This window comes from Pimephales promelas, chromosome 24 (assembly GCF_988280905.1).
Source record: "Pimephales promelas chromosome 24, fPimPro1.hap1.1, whole genome shotgun sequence".
NCBI classification, from domain to species: domain Eukaryota; kingdom Metazoa; phylum Chordata; class Actinopteri; order Cypriniformes; family Leuciscidae; genus Pimephales; species Pimephales promelas.
The window spans coordinates 872,874-897,053 of NC_142792.1; the positions used below are offsets into that span (position 1 = coordinate 872,874).

The 24,180-nt window shown below is 37.9% G+C and overlaps 1 protein-coding gene across 1 annotated transcript in view; it reads right to left on the reverse strand.

The window, feature by feature from the left end:
• The window catches only part of LOC120471029 (glutamate receptor ionotropic, kainate 2), a 32,823-nt gene extending 19,116 nt beyond the window's left edge, over nucleotides 1–13,707 (reverse strand). The window contains exons 1-4 of the mRNA XM_039660780.2: nucleotides 13,324–13,707; nucleotides 4,257–4,424; nucleotides 2,903–3,160; nucleotides 927–1,108 (exon numbers count right to left, since the gene is read on the reverse strand). Coding sequence (XP_039516714.2) covers nucleotides 927–1,108; nucleotides 2,903–3,160; nucleotides 4,257–4,424; nucleotides 13,324–13,468 — 753 coding nt within the window. The 5' untranslated portion in view covers nucleotides 13,469–13,707. The remainder of the gene's footprint in view (nucleotides 1–926; nucleotides 1,109–2,902; nucleotides 3,161–4,256; nucleotides 4,425–13,323) is intronic.
• Between the last annotated feature and the right edge of the window lie 10,473 nt (nucleotides 13,708–24,180).

The window sequence follows — 24,180 nt, forward strand, 5'->3', positions numbered from 1 at the left end:
CTTTTACCATTTTATTTTACTTTTATTTTCCTGAGAATGAAGCAGCACAAAGAAACCTTGAGAGTTTTTAGTAACTCTTATAATCCCATCCCAATAATGAATCTCTTTATATTCTCATAACTGCAATATAATGATTCATTATTGAAATAACCATAGATTAATTATCAGTACAAAAAATGAAACTGTGATCTCTAAATCTTTTCCCGTTTAAATAATATATCATTACGCTGTCCCAGCGTACAAAAGTATGTTCTAAGAACGTTTTTATTAACATATATTTGTGTGTGTTTAGTGTTTGTTAGTTGTGTTTGAGTCCAGTGACATTTTTATTTTTATATTTATCTGACAGTGTTTATGTCAGAATGTTGATTTTTAAACCACAACCTTCTAAGTGCTTCTTTTACTGATATCTTTTGCATTTTTTATTCCAAACAACATCAAACTCTGCACACTGCACACACACACTGACGGTCGAGGGACATGCGAGTAACAGACCGATATAGATGTTCAAAACAACCATCCGTGACACTGTATCGTTCTTCACACATTATGGAACGTTACTTTTGAATAAAGTAGAAACATTTAAAAACCGTTACATTTAAAAACACACATCAACTGAAACATTCCATGAGCGATGATGTTTCATCATTAAAGAGCAGATAACTTTGAACTTCTGTTCACGTAACAGGACGAAGGATAGTCAGAAACACCTCCATCATCATCAGCGCTGCGGGGATAAACGAGTGTGTTCATCAGATCTTCAAGCCCTGCGGCCAAACCGCCTTTTTAATTACATTCCCATTTCGGTTTCGAGGCGTCTGTAATAATGTCACACTAATAGAATTTCTAACACTGAGATTTAACATGAGAAATGGAGACGAGCATCCTCGTGAAGGTGTGTGTGTGTGTGTGTGAGGAACGCTCACCTGCTTGAGGATCCAGGCTGCCATCTCGTGACTGCAGTCGAAGATGACGTGGAACTCCTTGGCTTTCTTCATGTCTTTGAGGAGCGGTTTGGCGTCTTTGGTGTCGGCGGAGAGTTGCCGGATCTTCAGCCGGATGTTGAAACGAGAAGGAGCTTTAATGAGCTCCTGCAGACGTATGAGACCTGAGGAGAACAACAGCAGGTCCAGATCACACACACACACACACCACAGCAGACCCATCTCTAGGGTTGTGTAAAGTTTTAGACAGGTCTGAATTGATCTGATCACATGTGTGGACATGATGTCGCTCCGCTGGGACTCGTCTCATTGCAGCAGAGCATTCTGGGATACTCAGAGGGAGGGGCTTCATGTGACCTTAACAACGGTAACTAATGGTCGCCTGGCAACTGCCTCCTGCTACTCTAGGTGAGACTGAGGACTTCAGCAAAAGATGCAGTAAAAAATAATACATCAAGCCTTCAGAACACACACACACACACACACACACACACACACAGTAATATACACTGAATCTCAGCATCACGGTGGCCATTGAACATGTTTTCATCGGGGCCCATTTGATTTGCCAACAGCAGGAGTCTCACACACACACACACACACACACATCACGATGGCCGTTGAACATGTTTACAGGCGTTTGCTTTGCCGACAGCAGGAGCCGCCGCTGAACGCCTAATTAAAACAAATGATTCCGGCTCCCAGTTTGATTCAATTTGCGTGATTAAAGGCAAAACGCTCGGAGAACGTAATACAATACTTTCTATTAATTAGAACAGACTAATGAGGAGACGCAGCGGTGAGATTCATGAGGCGGGAGAGACTGAGATCTGATACGACTGTACGCAAATAAGCCAGTTATTTAGTCTTTATTATAATCATCAACGTTATTCTTCTCCAATAACCCGAGCTCGTGCTGTACTCGCTCTATCAGTGTGATGAATTACTGCACATTATGCTAATTTTCTATATGCATAAAACACCCAGATGACCAACTAGGCAGTCGACAAATGGACCTGTCGGTGAAATATTCTATTTTTATTTACTTAACGTGGAGATTTTAGGTTCAAATTTACATATTTGCATAAGAGAATGTGTGTGTTTAGGTCCTGGAACATTTGTTGTACTATTGTTGTCCTCAATAATCATTTTAAACATTTGCAGAGTGACAAACGTATTTTTTTTAAAAGTACAAATAATCCAAACAATAATTTGAAATTTTTTCTATTTACAATTTTTTTATAATCTTCCTGAGTAACAAATATCATAAATCCAAATAATTTATAAAAGCTATTTAAAACACTTCTAACAAATGTTTATTTATATATATTTACAGTTCTGATTTTTATTTACAAATTCTTTAACTTTTTTATTGCAATTTTTCAATCTTCCTGAGTGACAAATGTATATTTTAAAAGTATAAATAATCCCAATAATTTATGAAAAGCTATTTACTTTTTTTTTCAAATGTTTAGACTATTTACAATACTTTACATTTTTATTTACAAATATTTACATTCTTGATTTATTTACAAAGTCTTTAACTTTTTTATTTGTAACTTTTTAAATCAAAAAGTGAGTGACAAATATATATTTTAAAAGTTTAAATAATCCAAACAATTAAAAATATATATACAATTTTTTTTTTACAAATGTTTACACTTTTTATTTACACATCTTTACATTTATATTTACAAATTTCCTGAATTCTTCTATTTGTACTGTCATCAATAGTCATTTTAAAGGCGTGACAAATATATACTTTAAAAGTATAAAAAATACAAATAATTTACACACCGCTAGATTAAAAACATTTAGAATTTTTAAATAAAAATAAAATAAGCATATTTATTTCTGAATAGCACACTGTGCACAAACTATCATTAAGAAGTAGTCCCTAGATGTGAATGTAGTTGGTGTGAAGAAGTGTGTGTGTGTGTGTGTGTGTGTGTGCTCACCCGTGCTGTCGTCGTACACCACCGTGACGGTCCTCCACCTGAAGAAGTGCACGAGGTCCAGGATGGCCCGGCTGAGCGAGGAGAAGTCGGGATACAGACTGACATAATAAGAGTCCCTGTTATCCGACACCTGGTGCTTCCAGCGGGTCTGAATGTGAGGGACACCGAGAGCGTTCGAGATCGACTGCACCGCATTGGCTGACGAGCTGTGGGAGGGGCCAAAGATCGAAGCCACGCCCAGGGAGAGCTGCTCACAGGCTGCCGATTGGACAGAACAAAACAACACATGACCAATCAAACGCTGAACCACAGAAAATGTTTACATTCTTGATTCTTTTTTAGAATTATAAACATTTTTGATTATTTTTGTACAAATATTCACATTTTTTGTTTTGTTATTTACAAAAATTTACATGATTTCATTATTACTTACATTACGGGGTTAACTTAGAAATATTTACATTTGCAAATACAAATATATATATGTACACATTTTATTTACATTCTCTTTTTTAGAATAATAAACATTTTTGATTATTATTTACAATTGTTTATTTTGATATTTGATTATTATTTACAAAAATGTACAAGATTTCATTATTAATTACATTTTGGGATTTTTTATTTGCATATATTTACATTCTTGATTATTATTTACAAATATTTAAGTTATTATTTACAAACATCACATTTTTATTTATAAATGTGTACATTCTTGTGTAGTGGTTACAGTAAATACATAATTTGTGAGGTCTTGCAGGTTTATTTTGCAAGAGTGTATTCTAGAGTTTACAGCCATCGGATGTGTTTTTAAATCCAAATTATTTTCTGTGTATTTATAGATGATGCAGTTCATACGGTGAAATTAAAGAAACCAGAACTTTCTTTAATATTGGCTCCTCTTTTGTCACACAAAGTGATCATACAATTCTGAAGTGATTTTTTTGTTCCCTTTAGAGCATGACTGTATAAATCAGCATAAATGTACTTATAGTATTTCGTTTTGGAACGACGTGATGACAGAATGCTGTCTGAGCAACACAGAGATTAGCTTTTATGATAAAAACACAGTTTTCCCTCAGCAGTCGAGGTCACTAATGCACATATTCAAATGAGCTGCTTCTGTTCGTCCATCTCAGTCTCAGTTTTAAACTGGATGTTCTTTGACCGCAAACGCAGCTCACATGCTAGTTCTCTAAATGAGCCCAATTTTATTCCGGCGTAAAAAAAAAAGGTCATTAAAATTACAAACGAGGCCAGAGCTGAAGCTTTGGGTGTGCACAGGAAAATAGGGCAGCATTTGGGAAGACAAAAGAGCCCGTTTCAGGAGCGTTTGGGAGGGAAACTCTCTCACCTTTCCTGGACGCCTCGAAACTGTCGAAGACGTTGATTCTCTGGATGTCGTACGTGAGCGTCGTGTTGGGCAGAAGCGTCCGGTTCCTGTTGATGGTGTTCAGGGCGAATTTAAAGGCCAGTTCTTCTGGTCCAGATGGGCCGCTCTCGATCGACTCGAAGATCCCTCCTGCACACAGCGGTGGCGAAAGTCACTTTTAACATAATGCATAATGCAAAAAGTTACTTTTTATGAAATGTAATGGGTTACGTTACTTTTGAGTTACTTTTTCTCACCTGCAGGGCTGGGCTTGCTTGTTTGTTTTTTAATAACAACAAAAAAAGTAATTTTGGTAAGTAAGTTAAGGCCTTTTCTCATCGAAAGAGAAGTGAACAATCCTCATGATGAAGTAAATACAGATTTAACCCTTTCAGCTGCTCATATTCTGGATTACAGAGAAGTCAACACTCTTATGACTAAATCTCATCTAAAGTCATGTTTGCTTATAAGTCTGGCTGAATCAGATCATTGAAGGTCAGCAGCAAAGACATCGGTTAATAAAGTGAGATTAAATACATAAAGTATATTTGTGTCATTTAATAGGGTTAATTATAATTATGGACGTGCATTTTACTATTTATTAATTTTGAGGAAAACTGAATGTTTTCGTGAAAGTGAGACAAATAAATGCATGATCACATTTAGTCTAGAACTGAAATAACCATCATGTTTACACAGCGCGCACACACACACACACCTCACTTTATTTCCCTCAACATGAGGACAAGAGAGCTGTCAGTCAATGAATGTGAAAAAGTAACTTAGCTATTTTGTTGTATATTGAAAAAGTAATGTGTTACTTTACTAGTTACTTGAAAAAGTAATCAGATTACATTACTCAAGTTACCTGTAATAAGTTACAAACAACACTGCCTGGAGAGGAGACACACACACACACACACACACAGACACACACAGGCTTCATCTTCTCACTTACACACACCAACGTCAGAGAGAGAAAACAGCATCTGGACACCAAAACACTGAAACTCCCAAAGCGCCGGAGCTTCATCAGTCAAACATCTGCACTCCTGTGTTCTACTAGATCTTTTGTTTTCATGTTAATCCCTGTGGGGAAAATCAAGTTTTTAATGTTGTTTATGCGTGTATGTGGTGTTTTTAATACACTTTAAGACACTCCATGTGTAAATTCATAAGTCGACAGCATTGCTGAGTATTGTAAGACAGCCTCAAAAACACGGTTTGAAATCGCTGGTGTTTCTGACGTCACAAACGACCTTGTAATCAATCAGATCAAGTGAGTGGGTGAGTGAGTGGAGGCGGGGCTCATTTGCATATTCATAGCACCGCACATCCTAAATGAGGCGAGGGTGTCGAGTTTTAAATGTCATTTTGGTGATCGAAGATGAGTTTAAAGTATGGCTGTCAAACGATTAATCGCGATTAATCGCATCCAAAATAAAAGTTTGTGTTTACATAATATATGTGGGTGCACTGTGTATAATTATTTTGTATATATATAAATACACACACACAGGCATGTATATTTAAGAAAAAAATATTATTTATATATAAAATGTTTATATTTATATATAATATAAATCTATATACAGGATATACATGACAATATTTCTTAAATATATACAAGCATATTTGTGTATTTATATATATATATATATATATATATAATTATACACTGTGCACCCACATATATTATGTAAACACAAACTTTTATTTTGGATGCGATTAACCGCAGCCCTAGTTTAAAGGGATCAAATTATTGCATAACAGGGAATTCATTTCTTTATGTGCTTTTACATTTATATTTATTCATTTAGCTGATTGATTTAGCTTTTGTCATATTCAAATTATTATTATTATTTCAATATTGCTATTAAGGTTTAATTTATTTTTATTTTAGTTTTAGTATTAGTTAATCATAAAAACCCTACTAATAACTGACTTAAATAACAAACTGAAAATACAATTAAAATAAAATATAGAATTAGTCTTTTATTTCAGGCAAATTTCTTGTTTAATCTTGATGTACTAAAATAACTACAACTTAAGAAAAAAATAATAAAAGCTAATGCAATACAGTGCAATAACAGAATTCTGGAGATCAAACTAAATTTAATTCAAGCTTGTTTTATTTTATATTCACTTTCACAAGGTTTTGAAATGTGTTCGAAAATCATGTGAGATAGATAAATAAATATATTTTTGGTCATTAAAAGACTCTTCGGTCTTCTGTAAAGCTGCTTAATTCCTGAATCTAAATTTGATGATGAAGTTTGCATAATTGACTCTGTTTATTACCATGAAGCTGCTTTGAAACAATCTGTGATGTAAAAAGCGCTGGATAAATAGATCTGACATGACGTGATTTTGGATAAAAGCCCTGCTAAATGCATGCAAAATAAATGAAACGAATGCATCTGACCACATCTGGAGGCGATTGGCCACGAGTTGTGCATTACTGTGGAAATTAATTATGCAATGAGTTACCGAATAATTGGCAATATCTTTATGACTCTCACTGCCTCCGTCTGCAGGAACACACGCACATAGAGAAGTGCAGCACAAAGCTCGTTTCTGCCCTCTGAGTGGATCATTATATTCTCCTGCTGTTGAATCTGAGGTGTTAATGTGTGAATGTGAGAATTTACTAATGATTACAGTCACCAAAACACTCTCTCAGACAGAGATGATTGAAACTAGAGATGCACCCGTACTAGAAACTACTGAAAATCACTCCTAACTAATGCTGTAAATACACACATACACACTGTAAATGATCACAGGTACTGTACATCATATTATCAGAGGTTCAAATTAACAACAGAGCCCAAACATGTATATTAAGCAGTAAGTATAATAATTAGTGCTGTGGAATGATTAATCAAACCACAATAAAAGTTTGTGTCCACATAATATATGTATGTGTGCTCTGTTTCATTATTTTGTATATAATACACACACATGCATGTATATCTATATTTTTACTCTGGCTTTTAACACCAGTTAATCATGATTGATGTGGTTTAAATGTGTTCACTTTACTCACAAAATTATTCAATTTGAATTGATTTTATTTTTATGCTATTATTATAATTATGTATTATTGTACATCTTACTTTTTCATTGTTGTGGTGTACGGCACTTTGGAAACCCTGTGTTTGTTTAAATTGTGCTATATAAATAAAGTGGATTGGATTGGATATATATTTAAGAATATTTTTTATTTATACATAAAATATTAATATTTATATATAATATAAATTATATGTAGATATATATACAGTATATACATGCAAATATTTCTTAAATATGCTGTCAATGATTGTAAATAAACACTTTAAAATCAAAACAAAAGCAAGTTTGAGCTGCTGAATCAACAGATGCACGATTAGTTACAGAAAAACTAGACTTTCAGGAATTTTGCAGCTGAATTTATCTCTCCTTCTCTCTCTCGTCTCTGTGTAATTATGATAAAGCTGTTATCCTGCTTCAGTCTTTGCGGAGCTAAAAACAGCCCTGAGTTGAGTCGATGTTATCCGCCTTGCGAAGGTAAAATGTCAAGCCTTCGCTCGCTTTCACGCAGGTCTCAGATCAGTGTTCAGAGGATATAATATTTCATCTGCACTTACTCCTCAGAATCAAACCCAGAACATCTGAGGCTCCGTCTCGTCTCGCGCTAGTGTGATCTGAGCCTCAACTAACTCAATTATTTAACTTCAGAAACAAAACCAAAGAAATCTGAGCTGTTTCATTGAAGCATGACTGACAGATATACTGCGTTTTACATGCATTTCAAATACATTAATCCTATATTTATTAGGGGTGTAACAATATCACGATACTGATACTAAATATACTGAAAAGAATAATATAGTGAGGATTTTAGAGAGCACACACACACATCTGTCTGACAAACACACCGAGACAGACGGCTTCTGCTTACACACGCGCACACACACACACACACACACACTCGTGTGTATGATGGACCTCCTCTGGGCTGATGGATGAATTTCCTGATCAAAGTGTATTAAAAATATTACTATTGATGAAATGTTTGTTTAGATCAATGGCTGGAATTAAGAGCGTCGATTACGGCTGAGTGAACCGACACTGCGGTAGAACTAAAGGAGTAATTCTGCTCATTTCAGTTTAACGAATGTTAATATAAAATAATGTTGAAATAAAAACAAAAAAATAAAATAATAACAAAAAATAAATAAATAAAAAATAAAAAAACTCAAAAATTAAAGTCAAATTAACAAAATGTTAATAATACTATAATAAAAACTTATATAAAACTGGGTAAAACTAAGTAAAAAAAATAAATTATATTAATATAAAATGAAATAAGAAAATTATATAAAAAATAAAACAACATTAATTGAATTAAATAAAAATATAAATATAAAATATCTTATAAATCTTATAAATATAAAATATATAAATAGACCTTTAACAAACATTGCATCTGTGTCTTTGATTTTATGATCTTGCACACCGCCTCATCTCATGATTTACGGCAAAATCAGGATTACCATTATTTCTGTTAATTCAAATAAAGCTGAAATAAAATAAAATAAAATGTAAACAGTTGAGAAACTTAAACTAAATGAAAATAAGAAATGTTGCCTTGGCAACTACTTGAAACAAATTTAAGTTGAAGCACTATAATTATCAACTCAAAACTAAAAATGTATTAAACATAAATAGCAATATTTTAAGAAAACTCAATAAAAATGAAATTCAAATAAAACTATAATAAAAACTTAAATAACACTGGGTAAAACTAAGCAAATAAAAAAATATGAGAATATTCTCATACTTCATTTATTTGTAAGTGCTTCAAATGCAAACATAAGAATAAAAACAGTTTGGTTACAAATATCTTGCGAGCAAACTTCATGCAGGTTTAGAACGAGTAAATGATGAATTATAGGGTTAATCTGCGGTCCCTTCCCACAATGCCCTGCAGGAACAGCAGAACAACAGGAATGAATGTGGAAACCCTGATGAAATGCAGCATTGGGTTTCAGTCGTGACCTTTTGAGCGTCTCGACACGCTCAAACACTGATGCAATCTTCTAACACTCTCTCTCTCTCTCTCTCTGTCGCTTGCCCTTTGACCTGTGTGGCTCCCAGGGTTCGATAAATCACTCTCTCTCTCTGACCTCACAGGTGTGTTACAGGAATATTTCCGAGACGAAGCAAACGCTTGGGTTTGAGAGTGAAGTGAACAGAAGCTCATGTTAAACACTGATGGGAATCAACACAAGTAAATCACACTCGTTTCTGATTGTTTTAGATGCGACGTCTGTGTGAGCTGACAGGTCAGTGTGTGTGTGTGTGTCTGGAAACACCGGATCAATCCCCCTCCCTCCACTCTCGCTCAGTTTCTCTCTCTCTGACTCATGAGTGCCACGAATGCTAATAGCCGATGGATTTGTTCTCTGCTCTTGAAAGCCGTGGTTATATTTTTAAACCGTGAAAGGTGCAATTTGCTCCTGGAGAAACAGTTGACCCGCTTCTGATGTCTTACAGAGGTTCGAGTCGCTGTGCTCCTGTTAAAACGAGGCTGTCGTGAAACGGATGGACACAAGTAGAGGCCTTCCTCATCACATCTGAACTCATCAGGTGTTACGGCATTATTCATAAATATATGTTTAGAAACGTCATGAACACATAAAACTGACTGGCTTTGACACGTGAAATGCCTTAATTTCTCCTACAGCGTGAGCCTGATACATCATTTATTACTTGGAATCGAGCATTATATAATGACACAAATTATAAACATTTTATAATTAAAATAATGAAAAAAAATAAAATAAAATAAGCCCATATCATTAAATTTAATGCTGTAAAAATATGAATATTATATAATTATTCTATTATATAATAGAATAGAAATTATATAAAATCCATATACTAACATTCAATTATCATAAATGTATTATATAAATAATATAGAAAAATAATAAGAAAGGAAAATATAGAATATATAGGAAATAATTAAAAATATTTTGTAATAGGGAAAACTTGTCTACTTTATAACCGTGTTTTTTTAGTTTCTTTATTTTTTCTCCCCATCAGATTGCAACTCCCCTGCTGGAAACACTAAAAATATTTCATTTTTGATTACGGTGCTTATTTTTCCCTTATTTGAATGAAATAATGTGATTAAAACATAAACGGCACAACGTAAACAGACCTGACATTTCATTCAGAAAAAAACACCTTACCAACACAGAGCAACACCCTTTCAACAGACTATCGTCATGGCAACACCTTAGAAACCAGAGAGCAATGTGCTTGCAACGCACTTTAGTCATGGCAACACCTTAGAAACCACAGAGCAATGCCCTTGCAAACACCCTGTTGTCATGGCAACGCCTTAGAAACCACAGAGCAATGCCCTTGCAACACCCTGTTGTCATGGCAACACTTTAGAAACCACAGAGCAGTGCCTTTGCAACACCCTGTCATCATGCCAGCGAGGTAAACAGAACTCACATTCCCTTCAAAACAATGTACACACACAAAGAACACCTCAGCAAACATCGCAACACCTTTCCGTCATGGTGATAAACTTCCGCAGGTAAGCAGGAAAAAAACACCTTAGCAACCGCGCGCAGAGCAATGCCTTTGCAACACCTCGTCGTCATGGAAACACCTTAGCAACTGCAGAGCAATGCCTTTGCTACACCTTGTCGTCATGGCGATACACTTGCACAGGTAAACAGAATTGTACACATGCAGTTTAAATAAAAGCATTCTCTCCATCATCTTCGTTCAGTCAGTGACGAGGTCGGCTTCATGAGTGCGACTGTGACCGAACTCTCCAACAGCAGAAAAGAGGATCCGTAAACGAGTCGCGTTGTTTCTGTTTGATTACAGACGGCCAGTGTTTGTCTAATTCACAGTCACTTCAGACTGACACACACTGTGATGCATTCATAAACTGAGTGCAAGTGTGTGTGTGTGTGTGTGTGTGTGTGTGCGTGAGAGAGAGAGAAGTGAATTCCAGATGAGCTCTGACTCAAGCTGGACAAACAGCTAATAATGACTAACACACACACACACACACACACAAGTGTTTCACTGAGAATCGTCCATCTCCGTCAGCGTAAACATCAGCTGCGGCTACACACACACTCAGTCCACACACACACACTCTCAGTCCAAACACACACACACACAACGACACCACACAACAACAACAACACTACACAAAAACACTACAAAACAGCATACAGTAACAATATAACATAACACAACAAGTCATGAGAAATCTGATCAAAGTAGTCCGACTGAAACAGATTTTCAGGAAGAAGATTTGAATATGATTTGAACACATGAATGAAGCTCCACACAGATCGCGTTTCAAGTGATTTCTGGCCGTTCACACACACACACACACACAGCTAAATCTGATGGGATCTCAATGTACACACACACATCAGATGTGCACTGGCAGCCTGAACGAAGCCTAAAGTACTCAGTATCAGCTGAACGAGGGACCAGGGAACGGTTCTCCGACAGAACACACACACACTCCTGCAGTCGTTCATGCAGCGTCTTTCTCTGGAACGTTTCAGTTGATGTTGGTTTTTAAATGTAACGTTTTTAAATGTAACTTGCTCCTGAACGTTCAGATCCAAAAGTAACGTTCCGTTCTGTTTGAAGAATGATGCGATGGAATGTTCTACACACAACCAATATTTCACAGAACACTCCGTTTTCAGAAAAGAATGGGAACGTTAGCAGAACGATCTTAGAACATAATGTCCAGCTGAAGAGTCAGACAACCTGACCCTCATCCTGACTGTGTGTGTGTGTGTGTGTGTGTGTGTGTGTGTGTGGATCCTGCCGGGAGACACGAGAAGATCTGTGTATGAAGCTGATGGATGAACAAAGATGTGCTTCACACACACACACACACACACAGAGGCCTCGTTTTCCCCACATGCACAGCGCATCTGTGTTGCCATAGAGGCTCATAGTTGTGCGGATGCAGACTGACTCTTAAACGCACACACACACACACACAGGCCAAATGTTCAGAGTCTGATGAGATCTGCCTGTGGCTTCACTGAGAACGAGACCCTCAACACACACACACACTGACTGAATCACACTAATGAAGCTTCTGCCGCTGAAGAAAGATGAAGACTGAGATCTCACAGTCGTTATGAGGATCACACATTCAGATGGAGTGAAGGCCTTAACGACTAATACTTCATCCTGATCATCTTTCAGGATGATGCACAGCTCCTCTTCTCACACTCACGCCCAGCAGATCATACACACACCAGAAGGAAAACACTGGAATGATGTACTTTACAATCATCAGAGTTTCTCACTAACCGAACACGGTGTCATCATCAAATATTCATATGCAACAATCTGCGCTTTTTACATTTAGTTGAAAAAACAACTGGCAATTTGCACCGTTTACGTTTTACAAAGAATTCTTGAAGTAGGGAATCTGAAATAGTATTCTCCTGTGGAGTGTACTCTAATAATCTTTGTTTACAACCTCGAAAAATCATTTCACACTCTATTTTTGTGTGAACTGACCCGTGAGAATCGGTTTCATGAAAATGTGTCATTATTAGAGCGAGTTTTACAGTGTGTGTGTGTGTGTGTGTCTGAGTGAGAGTGTGTCTGAGTGTTTGTATGGATGTATGTGTGTGTGTGTGTGTTCTACCAATGCCATTAATCTCAAAATGCACAATACATCAGTCCACCACTAGCATAAGAAAAGTTATTTTGCAAAGCGTTCGGCTCTTTTGAGATGTGCAGATCATAAGCCCATGACGTGCTCCACAACATCAAACTTGCTGATATTGATCTCCAGCACGCGCTCAATGAGTTGACAGATGTGATTCTGTGCGGCCTGATGTCAAACACTGCGTGAGACTGAGATACCACGGCCAGAAGTGATGCTGAACACCACACACACACACACACACACATGCATGAATCACAATCAATGAATCAATCACAAGGACTCGTCATCATTAAATAATCGATCAACTCTCACCGAATCTGAGCACGTGCGGCATCCCGCTCGACCCGGCGACAAACATCAGCACCGCGAGTCTGATCACGAGCCCCGGTAACCGGAGGAGAGCTCCGGTCCTCACCACCACCATCATCATCATCATCATCATCATCTTCTTCATCATCTTCACAAGCACGGCTGACGCGTCCGTGCGCGTGACACCATCACGGCGGTCCGCGCGGGAGTCTCCGGTACACGGATCCGTTTGTGCGCGAGGAGACGAGCGGGGAATCCACGCATGAGTGGGGTCGATATCATCCGCGAGCCCTGCGCGCGCGACACTGCAATGCCGCACCGAATCTAACGGGCATCTCACGGAGACTGCGAGTGTGCGCGCGGGCGGGCGCGTTCATTCAGACGCGAGCGAGCGCGTCACATACCTGACCGAACGCGTCACGCGCCAGACTGACCCAGAATATCACTTCCCTGAGCAAAAGTGCCAACAAGTGTCGAACACCGCAGTCATACACTAAAAGCTGGTTCCGAGATGAAGAACGCGTAATTTCCCCCACAAAGCGTTCTTTACATCATTAAAATAAGAAGAAAACTGAGTTTTTTTTATCAATTGTTGACTGAAATGTTTTTTTTTTTTTTTTTTTTTTATAAGCGCATCAGTGATTCAGCACTGGACACACACACACACACACACACACACACACACACACACACACACACACACACACACACACACACACACACACACACACACACACACACAGAGCTGTAGTATTTTAAATGTTTTGAAAAATTGTATCATTCATTCTTCAAACATTAGTTTTGAAACTGTACGTTCTGAAACATTTAACAACCGTTAGATGAACATCCAACCCAAACACACCGTAAAAAAGTACCAACCCATGAAATCTAAGAGTTTATTTCCTTTAACAAAATTATATTTTCCTTTTTCTTTTGATTGGTGGTTGAACAATGACCAAGAGATTCCCAGATGTGATTCAGCAGTTCACACACACACACACACACACACTAGATCATGATGCTGCTTGATGATGAGGACGTGTGTTTTACACTCAGAGAGACTGATTCACTAAAATACACACTGAGATCAACAGAGCACTGTGTGTGTGTCTCTGTGTGTGTGTGTGTGTGTGTGTGTGTGTGTGAGAGAGAGAGAGAGAGAGAGAGAGAGAGAGAGAGAGAGAGAGAGAGAGAGACACACACACACACATTGATGCACAAGAGGTCTCTGCGGGATTGACAGTGTGAAGATGCAGATGATGAAGTTTGTCACTCAAATAACTGCAAACACAAACACACACACACACACACACACACACACACACACACACAAATCCAGAGAAATTTACTGTTTGAGACACACACCATCTGTTGCATTAGCATAATTATGCAAATAGCCAGAGAGGGTGTTGTGGGTCGACTGAAAAGGAAACAATACACACACTAACACAAGTGTACACCTCCATATATTTACAAAGTATATACACTGTCTTAGTGTGTGTGTGTGTGTGTGTGTGTGTGTGTGTGTGTACTCTCCCTGCATGTTACACTGATACACCAGTAGGTGGCAACAAATGACTCATTCTAAAAAAATATTTATGAGTGACTCACTGAACCATTCATTCGTTCACACTGATTCATCTGGGAAAGTGAACAATGTTCTCAGAACGTTCAAATAGTCAATTATAAAAACTTTTTTCTTGGTTGTATGAACGTTAAGATAACATCATTCTTCAAACAGGAACGTTACTTTTGAATCTGAACGTTCTGAAACACGTTAGAACATCTAAATAAACATTTCAGGGAAAAAAAGACTACCGTTGTTCTAACGTTCAGATCAGAACATCATTAAAGACCAGATAAGTGCACAAACACTCTATTAATGTTATTGGAAGAACATCTGATCATAACGTCGAGAAAACTTTGGTCTGAGATATAATTGAGAGATATTAAAGACATCGGATCCGTGATCTTTCGGTTCCCACAGGATTTCCCTCTTCTCTCTCCACTGTCCTGCTCTTCTTCTCCCTCTCTCTCAGTGTTTGTTTCAGTGATGCGGAAACCATGGTAACACTCGTGTGGTGTGAGCGAGAGACACACACACACACACACACACACATGACTTGTTTTTTGTTCTATGAACCTATGTAAGCATAGGCGTTTATGCACTGATATATGAATGGTTTATTTTTGTATGCATATTGTTCCCTATATTTGAGTTTGTAAATTGATACTGTTTCAATAAAAACACACACACACACACACACACACACACACACACACACACACACACACACACACACACACGACTCTCAGCACATCTGTCCTTTAGCTCGAACACACTCATGATAACGCAGATAAAGCCATAATACAACAACTCCGTGTACGTCATTCACAATTACGCAAACATCACACAGATATTGGGTAAAATCGTCCATTTTTAACTGAATAATTGACTTATATTCAATATATATCAATATATAATTGAAATAAATATTTATAATTGTAATCAACATTTCTCTTAAATTAAAAAAAAAATGCATTTTGGGATTGCCTTTAGATAAATATGATGCTAAATAAAACGTCTTGTTTGTGATTATGTCTTAAAGGTGCAGTACGGGATTTCTGAGAAACGCTGTCGAAACCACAAAACACACTTGTAGCCAATTAGGAGTAAGGGGCATGTCCACATACGAAGGGGGAGGAGCCTGCGTTGCACAGTGTGTTCATTAATTTGGGGGCGGAGCTATAATGATTGGGGTGTGGTCATTTTGAATATGGGCATGTCTATGCATGATAGGGGAGGAGCCTGTGCTGCACAGTGTGTTCGTTAATTTGGGGGCGGGGCTATAATGATAGGGGTGTGGTCATTTTGAATATGGACATGTCTATGCATGAGGGGGAGGAGCCTGTGCTGCATAGTGTGTTTGTGAATTTGAGGGCGATGATTGTGAAGATGATTGTGGTTTGCTATTAGCTGATCTCAAGTGAGTGACAGGCTATAGCCCCGCCCACGTCATCAGAGAATTCAATATTACCAGGAACATGAATTTAAACGGATAAATAATTTATCACAAACATTGCGATTTTAAAACACACACACACACAATTGTCAGCTTTGATTTGACAGTGACTTTAAGCTTTGAAAGAGCAATGAAACGCTCCTGTGGGAAGAAGCACCACGTCGAGAGTGAGAACGATCAGAACAGCTTGGACTGCAAACCGCTAACAGCTTGAAGCAAAGCGAGTTGGCAGCGAGCGCAACCGAGGCGCTCTCACACACACACCCTTGTGTTTCTGCGGTTCTCGAGCTGAATGACGTCTGATTAAAAGCTCGTTTAGGCATGCCTGTTCCTAACATCTTATAAAACATGACGCAATAAAGGCGTGAAGTAATATAACGTGCACTAGTACAAATCAAGACTCTTAATGTAAAGTGTGCGCTCTCATGTTACAAGACTAAACGAAAAAGCCATCTGCAGTGTTCACACACTCAAACTCTCTAGAAGAAGCGAGCCGGTTGAGCTCCCGAGGGCTTATTGCAGTAATTATGATTTTCATAAACCCCTTTGTGAGCGTCTTACGCAGAGAAAAGCTCTCTGCATTGTATCCGAACCCCAAAACCCGGAGAATAACTCATCCTGGCGCAGCTGTGGTTCTGCTCGGGCCTGAGAGGATTAATCTCCAGAAGCTTCTGCACACGACACGCTTCAGAGACAAAATGACGTTCAGAAGCACTAACCACACCACAAACGAGTCATCTACTGTTCATAATTAGATTCACATTTATGTTTTTTTGTTTTGGTAGATGTGGAGTGGAGCAAGTGGAGCTACTTTTACTTTAATTTCATTTATTTCAATGAAAAAATAAAACTCTAAAAAAGGCTGGGTTGTTTCAACCCAAATTTGGGTCAAATATGGACAAACCCAAATGTTGCGTTAAAAATGCAATAAAAAAAATGTACAGTTGAAAGTGAAAGTTGGGTTGGGTTAAAATTTGAAATTACATTTTTTAACCCAACATTTGAGTTTGTCCATATTTTACCCAAATTTGGGTTAAAACAACCCAGCATTGTCAAGAGTGTATGTATTAGAGCCCGACCAATAAAGGATTTTGAAGGCCGATACCGATACAAATATTTTTGAGTTTTAAAATCCCATATATAAATTCCCATATATTGGCCGATATTTGGACATGATGGTCACAAATTTTGTCATGCTTATTTGAGTTTAGAGAACTGATGGGAATGTTCTTTTACTTGTTATTCAAGCAATGTATGTCTCGTGACCAACTCAACGAGTGTTGCCAACAGGAACGGTGTAGAGCGCCCTCTGGTGGACAAACTATACAACTCCAACACTCATGACATGGTTGAAGCGTGTTTCGTCCGTTTTTATTTTATTTTTGAAATATTCCTTTATCGGCCATTATAACTGCCGATACCGATAGTTTGGAAAATGCCTAATATCGGTCTGCCGATATATCGGTCTGGCTCTAGTATGTATTATATAGGGTTCCTATGTAAATGATTAGTTGCCATCAAAATGATTGCAAATCAGGCTAAATTTACAGACTTTCAGCTGTTTGCAATGAACAAATCAAATGAAAAAGCTCAACACAAATTCGCCTGAAAGTTCAACTTTTAATGACTTTTGCAGTTCACGACAAGCATATTTAGCACTTAGTAGAACAACTTTTACTGTTCTGCAGTAGAGCATGACGAGCTCCACACGCTGAACTGCAGGCCGTGTTCATCACAGCGCTTCATTCTTCTTCCTCCAGACATAACGCTATCTTTTTATAACCTCTTCCTTGTTTGTGAAGGGTAATGATATCTTGTCTTAACATTCGGACCATATTTCTAACACACAGTCAAACGTGATCCTCAAAAAACCTCTCCAGTTCAGATATATTTCATGTGTTGTAGCTCAAGCACACCTGGTGCAGCTCATGAGGCCCTTGATGAGTGAGACGACTCCTGTCCTGCAGATCTGAGCTGTAGTGAGGGGGTTTTAAGTCATTAAAAGTTGCATTTTCAGTTGAATTTGTGGAAAACACTTGAAGCTTTTGTTTGTTACTTTTGTTTGATTTGTTCATTGCAAACAAACCTGATTTGAACACAGTTCCACCTTCTCAAGGAGCGAATGTCCCTGTTCACTGAGCTCTGGACCGCTCAAGGACACACGCGTGTGCCGCTGACTGTAGGAGGTGTGTGTATGAATGCAGAGTGTGAGATAATAACTGAGGAAGAGGAGCTCAGATCACAGCAGGAGGAAGAAACACAGACTCACCGTGACCCGCTTAACATCATCAGTTCATCCCGACACAAGCTTGATTCATTACTGGGAATATCGGAGTATTATGACACTCGTGCTGTGGACGGAGGAGAGCACACACTGATCTCAACCAGAACCACACACTGAACATCCACACACCACAACTACTGTATAAACATGCTGTAAGAACACTTTCTTAATGTCACGATTCCTGTCTTGTGTGGACTTTAGTTATTTCCTGTTCTGAGCCATGTTTTGTAGTCCTTTGTAGTTTTTCTTGTTGATGAGTTCCCCCAGGTGTTTCTGATTAGCCACGCCCCCTTGTTCCCTTGTTTAGCTTGTTTGTCTGTGTATTTAAACCTCTGTGTTTCAGTTGTTGGGTGTCGGTCGTTGTTTGAATGTAGCTTTGTTCCTGTTCCTAAGTTTTCCTGTTTCGGAGTTTCTTTGTTTTCCTTGGATTACTCTTTTGTTTGATTTATTATTAAAATTAGTGCCTGCATTTGGATTCGTCCTTGCCTCATCATTACAGTTAATGTACGTTTATGTGTTAAGTTATGAAAACAGCATTTCTGAATATTCTCGGAATTATCTCAGACAGAAATTATGACTACGTTATATTTATGACATGAGTCAAAATTGGCATTTAAAGACAAAATGAGGAAAAAAAAGTCATATAAAAGTTATAATAATCAAATTGCAAGATCTCACACACACAAAGTTAATAATAATCAAAGATATTTGATTATATGATAATATATTAATCCTGAATAATCAAATTGACGTTAAAATTATGAAAATAATAGTAAAAATTATGCTATACTAAGTCGAAATTCTGAAATAATGTTGTAGTTTAACTCTTAGTGAGTGTGTCAGTCTGAAACGCAGTGTAAATACTGTGTGTGAGACAAGGACGGCGGGCTGCAGATTCACAGGGTCGAGCCGTTAAAAGAGCGTGACTCCATTTCATCGGCAGCGACGGCCTTGTGCTGTCATTCATTAGTGCTAAATGTGTGTGAGCCACAGGGGAGCGGATATATATCACACACACACACACACACACACACACACACACTTGCTCAGCCCTTGACTCCAGAACAGAGATGACAAGCAGACCTACAGTCATTCATCATCCTGCGCTCTCGTCCTTTATCTGTATCTCTCTCTCTCTGTAAAGCTGCTGACTTTGAATATTCAGCTCTATATGTGCTATTTTTCTCCACACATACACACACACACTCGCACGAAGCACAAATTAAAACATGCAAAACTGATGCACACTGCATGTAAATCCGCAGAGCAACAGCACACACTAACCAGACTCTAACCAGAGGGCAAAGGTCATATGACTTGACTCTATGGAATAATCATATTAATGGAATATTTTCACGTATATACATACACCTGCACTTCTTGGAAACAGTACAGTATGTAATGCAGTACACAACAACACTAAAGTAGTTTCCTTCACTAACCACGCAAATCAATCAATCAATCAATCAATAATCATAATTATGTTTTTCTCAAACATTTTAGTTAGATTTAGTTTCTACTTATTAAGACAGTAACGTTTTATCATGTGATATTTTTACTTGTTTTTTATCTGTTTATTTTCTGTATTATAACAATTATCTCTTTCTCTCTCTCTCTCTCAAAACAAATGTGCAGTATTTATTTCTGAAACACTGAGACGGACAGATGTGTGTGACAGACAGAGAGAGAGAGAGAGAGATGGTCATTTTTGCAGGTGATCCTTCACTCAACATCCATTTCACATCTTGACAAGCAATCAATCAAATCTGGCCGCCGAGACTCAGCAAACGGACAGCTGTTACCACGGAAACCCCATCAGCTCCACAGCCAATCAGAGAGCGAGAACAAGGATCTGACAGACACGCCTCTCTGTGGTGACGGATCGTCTGTGCGTCTAGTGAAGCAGCTCATCAATAATCCAGTCAGTTTATAGTGAACAACACATACGTCAAGCTGGAAATAAAGATAATCTGAATGAGAGAGTGAATGAAATCAGTGAAATCCTCACATTCATATAAACTGCTGTTATGATGCGTTTATGGTGTTTTTGGCCCTTTGGAGCTCATTAACGAGCCAATTAAGTTATAAAAATTACATTTTATCATTCTTCAAACATTATGGGAACACAGACTGCAACATTGTGTCGGCCCAGATCCGGTTCACATCCGGTTCACATTCGAATCTGGGCCGAAACTATGTTGCCGTCTGGGAAAGTTACTTTTTAATGTTCTCTGACCGTTCAAACACACACACACACATCCTGAATAATCTGGTGGTCGTCGCCATCTTGGCCACTAAATGTGCAGCGAGGCAGATTAGCTGAGGTGACGTGACCCTAACACAGCAGACAAACGGCCATCCACCTGTCACTCAAGTGGCCACACCCTCAATTATGCAGAACTTTAAGATAAATAAAAAAAATTCACCCGCCTCACAGTCGTCATGAAGAACAAAACTAGCAATATAGAGCAAAACCAGTTTCTGCTCCAGACTGTAAACATGTGTTTTCCTGCTGTAAAGTTGGGTCTATGGGAGTGAGTCTCTTCTGCAGCGCCTCTAGTGGCCAGAGGAGGAACTGCAGTTTGAGGCACTCAGTGGAGAGAGACTGGAAATATAGAGTTAATATTGTGCCCTAATTAATTAGAGAGATATGCATTTGTATGCACTAGATTTGGTAGCTATTTGTTTTTATTTATTTATTTACATTTGTAAAACACAATACATATTTTTTTACTCGCTCAAATTGGCCTTAATTATGGCACAATATTAATTCCATGCTGGAAGGTGGCCGTTTGGTAAAAACCCTTCAATGAATCACGTTTTCAGAGCATTATTTTAACTTTGCACGAAGGATCTTATAGTTAGGAGTATTTTCTAATGACAGTTTCCGCATGGAGAGGCTCACCGGGAAGCGCGCGGGTGTCGTTGCTCGTCCCTGAGAGCGCGCGCGCATCGATCTCATTCACAACTCGTTCCGAATCCCCGAGCGCGCGTGACTGATCGTGAAGGTGCTCTTCTTCAGGTGTTGAGTTCAGTGTGTGCCGGAGATGCTCAGATAATGAGATTTCACAGATCAGAAGTGCTTATTTCTGCTCCGTCCTCAAGAGGACTAAACTCAGATATATTCATTCTAAAGTCTGTGTGTGTGTGTGTGTGTGTGTGTGTGATATATATATATATATATATATATATATATAGAGAGAGAGAGAGAGAGAGAGAGAGAGAGAGTGTGTGTGTGTGCTGTGTGTATGTGACAGAGACGGATGTAGATGAAGATAGTGGCTCTTCTGGGCATTATAATTAAAAGCTGGCTATTTTCCTGATGAGTGTTTTGTAACTGTGTGTGTGTGTGTGTGTGTGTGTGTCCAAACTCATTACTGCTGCTGTCTGTCTGTGAGAGAGAAACACATCAATCAATAATATCTACAACTGCCACAGACAACACTGACCGAGCACAACTGACACTCTCTCTCTCTCTCACACACACACACACACACACACACTCTCTCTCTCTCTCTCTCTCTCTCTCTCTCTCTCTCTCTCTCTCTCACACACACACACACACACACACACACTCTCTCTCTCAAACACACACACACACACACACTCTCTCTCTCTCTCTCTCTCTCTCTCTCTCTCACACACACACATACACATTCTCTCTCTCTCTCTCTCTCTCTCTCACACACACACACACGGGATTGAAAGAAGGTCTGTTGCGCCCTCTATGTGTCAAACCGCTGAATTACACACATGTTTCCACTGCAATATTTTCCAGAACTATCCAGATAAATGACCATAAAAAGCAATAGAGATGTGATTTCAGTCTCACTGGTTGCTTTCAAGTTTCAAACTTCAAACACTAAAAACTGATTTGTTAGAACATTTACATTTATTGTACATTTATTAATTTAGCAGACGCTTTTGTCCAAAATCCGACTTACAAATGAAAGCAATAGATGCAGTGAAACTAACAATATGCAAGTGCTATGACCCTTCAGTTTAATCTAACGCAACATAAAGGTCAGACAAAGAGATTTTGTGCCTCTTTGAGATGATGCACCACAAGATGGCGTTCACTTGCAGAGCGCAGAAGTCTGAAGAAATGAGTTTAGGTATCCTTCGGTATACTTCACGGTGACTCGCTTGCTTTAGTCCTAAATGTAACATGTGAATAAAGACCAAGGTCAGTAGGATCCACTCCTGAGTTTAGGAGGATGTTGGCGGAGAGCTTCATCGTAGGTTCTTCCGAAAGGTGACCAGAAGAGTTAACAATGCTCAAAATATATATATATTTTTAATATATTTTAATATATCTAAATTATAGATTTATTCTAATTTTATCCAGGTATACATTATTTATTTGTATATACTTATATTTAGTAATTAAAAAATAATCAAAATCCTTCAAAAGTCATTATAATTTCAATGGTAAACAATAATGTATTTGTCCATTATTTGTGTGTGTGTGTTTCCCTGCACGGGCCACTAGAGGGCGCCGCTGCTTCATGTTTCACACTCATCGTTATGACACTGCAGTGACAGGAATGTGTTTAAATCTGATCTCTCTGCTAGATTGTGAAATATGTGAATATTAATATTTCTGCTTCTGATTGCATTTGTCCTCATGAGCATCTTTATCCATCTCTCATGAGGGACAGCACGTGCACTTTTATTTGGTCCTTAGCTCCTAGCAACATACAGTTTTGCTAACGTTCCCAGATATTAGGTTAGGAAAAGGTTATTTCTATACGTTCTGTTCAAAAAATGTTTTAATAACGTGTTTTTTTTGCTCAATTTATCAATGGGGAGAGCGGGGCACAACCTAACACATTTTGGTTTTAGCTAAATTATTTTAAAAATGATTAAGTTAGATTCAACTTTTTTTACACAAGCAACATATACACATACACATCTCTGCTACAAAACCGTATTCTGGACAAATGTGGGCAAAACAGTTTTGATTTATTTTTTAAAAATACTTCCCTTGATCTGAGTGGTACAAGACTTGGCTACTTTTCCTACGTTTGCCTCCTGAACACACACAATTTTTTTGACTCAATTCTACAATGTTAAGTGTGTGAAAAAGAAACTCTTTAATCTTGTATTTGGGTCAAAAATGGGCACCCATAGAAATGAATGGGAAAAACTGTAATTTGCAATCTAAAATAAGCCAAAATAAGACACCGGGTGACAGCAAAGACACTTCATCTTTAGGTTTTACATTTGACAACAAATACTACATCATGGATTAAAGTCCATATTTTGTTACATTCAACACAAAATAACTTAAAATAACATTAAAATGTTCTTGCTGCATATTTTATTCTGTTGCGCTTATATTTTTCTGTTACTAAAACGTCTGAATCAACGAGGCTTTAAAAGAATAATTCTTAATCAACTAGTTTTCCTCCAGAAAAAATATTTCAGTGGTGTAATTAACACATTTTACCACTGGAGGGCGTTTTCAATTCAAATTTAAAAGTATGTACAATTATTATAGGCCTACTACTAAATATATAAATAAAAGGGGTCATGTGTTTCATGTGGTAA